This window comes from Marmota marmota, unplaced genomic scaffold, assembly GCF_001458135.2.
Source record: "Marmota marmota marmota unplaced genomic scaffold, marMar, whole genome shotgun sequence".
Lineage (NCBI taxonomy): Eukaryota > Metazoa > Chordata > Mammalia > Rodentia > Sciuridae > Marmota > Marmota marmota.
In genome coordinates, this window is record NW_026000075.1 from 673,119 (window position 1) to 679,527 (window position 6,409).

Genomic DNA, 6,409 nt, shown 5'->3' on the forward strand with positions numbered 1-6,409 from the left:
CTAAAAAAAAAAAAAAAAAAAGTTAAAAAAAAAAAAAAACTTAAAAAAAAAAAGAAAGTATCAAAATGTTCTAAAATGAAGAGGCAGAGAAAAAAAATCTATATTCACAACACTTACGGGGAAAAACAATTTTTAGCCTATATCCTCTTAGAATTTTTCTTTCTGTATTTTACATGCATGTGTAGATGTATTTAATATATATAAAAATGTGTACAAAAATGAGAGTATTTGTTTTGTAACTTGCATTTGTTACTTTATAGATATAAACTTTATTGACGATATACATATCATTACAACACATTCAATTATTAGAAGAAATTCATGGGTGCACTATTGATCAAGAAGCATAGAATTAAACTTTTTTGTCATGCACAATAATGCAGGGCATACTAATTTACACTCTCCCTAAAGCTGTATAAAATCATTTTTTATTCTGTATCTTTGTCAACTTCAGATTTATCAATCTTTGTAATTGTTGCCAATCTGCTAGGCAATTTTAACTTACATTCCTTTGATTGTTACAGAGATGAAACACTTTTTTCATATACTTTGTATTCATCTTATACTTCTCATTTGGAACTCACATCTTTCCACATATATCTACTAGAGTGTGTTTCTTATTCTTGTTAATTTGTTAAGACTTCACATATTTAGAAGTATTAAGACTTGGTCATCTATTTTACAAGTATTCCTTACTAGTGTCCCACTGAAATTTGTTTTGGGGGAGATTTTACCTTTGCCACAGATACTAATTTTTTCTCTATAACAAGGAACTTCTTAAGCCAGGTGCGGTGGCGCACACCTGTAATACCAGTGGCTCAGGAGGCTGAGGCAGGAGGATCACAAGCTAAAAGCCAGCCTCAGCAACAGCAAGGCGCGAAGCAACTCACTGAGACCCTGTCTCTAAATAAAACACAAAATAGGGCTGGGAATGTGGCTCAGTGGTCAAGTGTCCCTGAGTTCAATCCCTGTATCCCCCCAAAAGACAAAAACAAAAAACTTCTCTTAAGTTCCTTGCTTTGGTATTGTACTTAAGAGAACTTTCCACAACTCAAATAATAGAACTATTCATTACATTTTCAATTCATTTTTATGGTGATAAATTATTTAAATCCTTAATCCATATGGAATTTCTTTTGCTTTAATAATAGAAGACTTAACTTTTTTCTCCTTTCCCAAATAACTAACTAGTTTAATCAACACTTTTTATTGAATAATGTATTTCCTTTCTTATTTGAAACATCTCCTTTGTCATATATTAAGCAAATTCTGTATGCTTTAATGTATGATATATGAAATTATCAAATTATTATGGAGATTTAAGGGGAACAACAGTGTACAAACTAGAAAGAAAATTAAAATTTCAAAATGAACAGTTAATTATCCCAAAGAGGAAGGAGTTGTTTTGAGGGATAAATTGGAAATAGTAGACTTGAAAACTGTCATAGGCAATAATGAAGACTATTACAGAACAAATGTTAGCCTAACTCTCAAATTTTATCCTTTGACAACAGCAAAAAAATTTATAGCCATACTTTTCTCTTTGAGTCTGTATTTATAAAATAAAATGACAGAAGAAGATAGTCAGAATATGTTAAAATAGGAAATGATTAATAATTTATTACTAAATTTATTATTTATTATAATAATTTATTACTAATACTAATGGTATTAGTACTCTGAACCCAATAAAGTCTTAGGCAAAATAGAAATTAGAATAAAGGCATTAAAATCACAAAATTATTTGACTTTTTATCTTTTTACTATTGTTAGTATTATTTCTCATCTCTAAAAATTGTCTTCAAATGTGTTACAGAACCTTTAGTTTCACAAATAATCACAGTAATTCTAAAATAAGAATTTGGGGGCTGGGGCTGTGGCTCAGAGGTAGAGTGCTCGCCTAGTATGTGTGAGGCAATGGGTTTGATACTTAGCACCACATAAAAATAAAATAAAGATATTGTGTCCACCTATAACTAAAAAATAAATATTAAAAAAAAGAATTTTAAACCATAAGGGCAACCATGTAAATCATAAATTTATGGATAAAATAATGTGAAAGTATTTTACAAGGTATGAGATGGCATGTAAAAATAAAGTTATTTTTATTATAAATTAAAATTGGCAAAGATATGATTCACTAATGTAATATTTCCTTTAAAATTTATAACTAAAATATCCTAAATAGTGTGCCTAATTATAATCATTTCTGATTCGGATACACTAGACATATTACCAACGTTGCATTTAGTTTTCATGTATATATTTGACATTGTATTTTAATTTACAAAAGGAAAATCCAAAAACACCAAATAATTACAGCAACTTTAAAATTCAGGAAAAAAGTCAATCACCTATGCCAACATGTGCTTCTTGTATCATGCTTACATCATTAGCACCATCACCAACAGCCAGTGTTATAGGTTTCTCAGGTGAGATTTTTATTAGTCTTATTACCTGGAAGACATACAATGAATTATTTCTTTATGATAAAATTTTTGACTGTCTTGCATTGTGCAATGTCATTTTTCTCAAATGACTACAATAAGGATAATACTAAAAAATATTTAATTTTATATTAGATAATATTATGTACTGGGGTTCATTTTTTTGAGGAATGCCTCCATTAAGGTTTTAGGAATGTCTTTCAGAAATGTCATAACCAAACAGGGTATTATGTTTGAATTTTGAGTAATGAGAAATAATTTTTAAAATGTATCTTAAATTTTCAAAAAGTAATAACTTGTATAAAAAATAAAATTATTAATAAATAACTTCAAATAATTGAATTGTCAGACAAAATGTTTTTTCTTATTCTTTTACTTGCTATCGAGGAACAACCATTGTTTTCTTTTGTAATAAGCAAAATCTGAAGTTTAAAAAAAGCAATCAATATTAAATTCAGATTTCTCTGACATTCTTGAATGCCCTTTTGTAAAGAACCTAGGCAAGCCAAGCATGGTGGGGCACTCCTGTAATCCCAGCAACTTGGGTGGCTGAGGTTGGAGGATCACAAGTTCAAGGCCAGTCTCAGCAACTTAGGCTCTAAGCAACTTAGTAAGACCCTGTTTCAAAACAAAAATAAAACACAACAACAATAATAATAATAATAAAAGGGCTGGATGTGGCCTAGTGGTAAAGCCCTGGGTTCAATTCCCTAGTACCAAAAAAAAAAAAAAAAAGGAAATAACAAGTCCCTAGGTATTAACTCTGTTTGGTCTCCAGTTTCAGTATCCACAGATTGGTTGTGGTGTTTTGAAATGAAATGTACCCAAAGTCTCATGTATTGAAGGCTTGGTCCCCAATGCAGTAATGTTCAGAGGTGGGGCTTTTAGAAAATGGTGCATCATGAAGACTCTAACCTCATCAGTGAATTAATCCATATGGGATTCATAATTTAAATGGACTACTGGGAAGTGGTGGAAACTGTTGGAGGTGGGATCTAGTTGAGGTGAGGTGTCTTTCAGTATATGCTCTTGGATGACTATATCTTGTCCCCAGGACCCCCATCCCCTGCCTTCTGGCTGTCATGAGCTGAGCAACTTTCATAAGCCATGTTCTTCAACCAGGGAAGTTCTGCCTTGCCTCATGCCCCAAACAATAACCACAGACTGAAGCTTCTGAAACAGTCAACTAAAATAAATCTTTCCTGCTCCAAGGTGATTTTCTCAGGTTCTGTCACAGTAACAAAAAGTTAACACATTAGGATATGTGAATTATAATATGTGCACTATAATGAAATTCCTTAAAGCTCCCCCAAAATTAAATTATCTAATTTATTAAGACTTATATGTGAAACAATCTGTATTTAGATGTGCACTGCAAGAGATATTTGTGAAGAATATAGCCTAAGTCCTAATGTGGGATTACAAAAAAATGTTTGCATAGGCTTTCACTTGAATCACAGGTAGCTAAAAAGTAAATATTTCCTATACATAATAGCTATGCATTACAAGTGAATTGGCTTTTTTAACTTTTTACTAAAGTCCTATTTATCACTTGATAGCCACTTTTAACAAAGAATTATCAATTCATGAGAATGTAGAAATAAGCAGAGATCAACAGAACCATCTGAAAGTGCAGATGAATTCAAGACTCCTAGGCTCTTTCACTAAGTAATTTGTTCAATGTTAATTATCACAGTTCAAATTTGTGTTTGGCAAGATTACAAACTGCTATTTAGTACAGACTTTCTGCGTCATGAATACTTGAAACTTCAATATGTACTCTTCTGAGAATCCTAAAAATTAAATGGACATCATTAAAATTCATAATATGAGAAGAGAATGGCTCCTAGAAAGATTCATATACTGCATACCACCATATTGAAACTATTTAGGCATTAACCTTAATATTTTTAGATCTAAATATCTTTATAGAACTTGTAAAATATACATACTTTTGCTTTCTGCAGTGGTGCCATTCTACAGCATAATACAGCTGAACAATTTCTGCAAACTTCCATAAATAGTTTTTCATGTTCCCTGAGTGCAAGAGATAGGCTGGTCCCATCCACTACCAGCCCATGCTGAATCACATGATCCTCTGTAATTCTGAAAGAGAAAATATATCCTCTGTAAGACAGAACAAAAAATTCTTACTTTAAGATGGATAGTTCAACCATAGACTTAATTGTTATAAGATTGACATGCCAGGGAACAAACTCAGTTGTATTACCTGAATATTAAAATTAAGTAGAACTAAAAGTCAACAATATGATGAATAAAATAGATGATATTCAATTTTACAACAAACTGATATATAAATATTATATCAGTCCTAAGATGTGAATTGTAATATATAATCTGAGGATACGTTTCAAAACTGTATGAAAAATACTTACAAAAATACAAGCATTATTTGTTACATATATTTAGTAAATCCTGACTTTAAAAGGTTAAATGAAATCAAGAATGTTTAGGAAAACCCATGTCCTACAGTCAATATGTGTAAGTAGGAAGGAAAGAAATGAAGCAATAGTAATGTCCACTGATACTAATTCCTATACTGGATTGTAATGCCATATGTTACTATGGTGGAACAAAAATAACACCCTACTTGTGGGGATACAATAAACAAATGTTACTCAGGATATGGTCTGCTTACTAGCAGTTGGTCAAACTATTTGTTGCTATAAAGAGGTAACGAGGGTATACTAGTAAGGAATCAAATATATCACTAAACATATTATTTTGTACAACTTTTTTCCTTCAATCCTCCTTTGGTAATTAGAGTTTCTTCTTCTTTTCTTTCCCTTCTTGTATTGAGGATTGAACACAGGCATGCTCTACAATTGAGCTATATCTTCAATCCTTTTAATTTATCATTTTAAGACAAGGTCTTGCTAAGTTGCCTAGACTGGCCTTGAACTTTCAATCCTCCTGCATCAGCCTTCTCAGTAGATTAGGTTATAGGTGTGTGCCACTGCACACAGCAGTTATAGGAGTTTCTTGATAAAGTAGTACACAGATTTACCTCTGGTGCACACTCCTTTATGTTGTGAAAGCCGGCATTCAAGGTAACCCTGTGTTACATACACCACAAAGAAAGTACTACAAGGGGGAAGGGAGGTAGGAATGGCAGTGGAATGAGATGGACTTCATTATTCTAAGTACATGTATGAAGACATGAATGGTGTGACTCTATGCTGTGTACAATTAGAGATATGAAAAATTGTGCTATATGTGTAAAATTAATTGAAATGCATCCTGCTGTCATATATAACAAACTAGAATAAATTAAAAAATATTATGCTAAGCAAAAGAAAAAAGAAAGAACTACAAATTCACAGGATGCTTCTGAGAAATATCCCTCTATTTTAAAATGAGAAATAAGAGATTTTCCCAGAACGTGCGTGTAGAGTGCTGGTGGATTTTCCCCAGAACGTGCGTGTAGAGTGCCGGTGAGAGTTTGGGAATAAAGAATTGCTGTTTGAATCTACAAGGCTGTGAGTGGCTCGTGATTTTGTGCCCAGCCAGACTGCGGCAAGGAAGGATGAAGATCTTCCATAGACCATTACTGATGGACCAACTGAATTAGGCAATATAGCAACAAAAAGTTTTCGGTGGACACAACATTCGTTTGTATGTGGTGCTGAGGATCGAACCCGGGCCGCATGCATGCCAGGAATATCCGTGCAAGCACCGTACTCAGGGCTGAATTCTGGGTTTGAGACGGGGGAAGGAAGCGGTCCATCTCGGTTCTCCACACCGGTCAGACCACAGAGGAGGCCAGCAGCCACCATGTTGGAAAGCTGACGTCACCATCCCTGTTTTCGACTGACCGCAGCTCATTCAGCCATAAAACAGGTAATTTCAGGCTGCCATTCGCCTGCGGCTTGCAGACAGATTGCTAGGGTTCAGTGCCTGGGTGCTTCTTAGAACCTGATCTTATCAGAGCGAACACCGAG

The 6,409-nt window shown here is 33.3% G+C and overlaps 1 protein-coding gene across 2 annotated transcripts in view; it reads right to left on the reverse strand.

Moving 5' to 3' along the window:
* Positions 1 to 6,409, reverse strand: part of Atp11b (ATPase phospholipid transporting 11B (putative)) — a 79,873-nt gene that overhangs the window by 22,235 nt on the left and 51,229 nt on the right. Inside the window, exons 19-20 of one of the 2 annotated variants that reach the window (XM_015494222.2) lie at positions 4,400 to 4,553; positions 2,355 to 2,457 (exon numbers count right to left, since the gene is read on the reverse strand). In XM_015494222.2, the coding sequence (XP_015349708.1) occupies positions 2,355 to 2,457; positions 4,400 to 4,553 (257 nt within the window). The remainder of the gene's footprint in view (positions 1 to 2,354; positions 2,458 to 4,399; positions 4,554 to 6,409) is intronic. The other variant, XR_007351626.1, reaches the window with a different exon arrangement.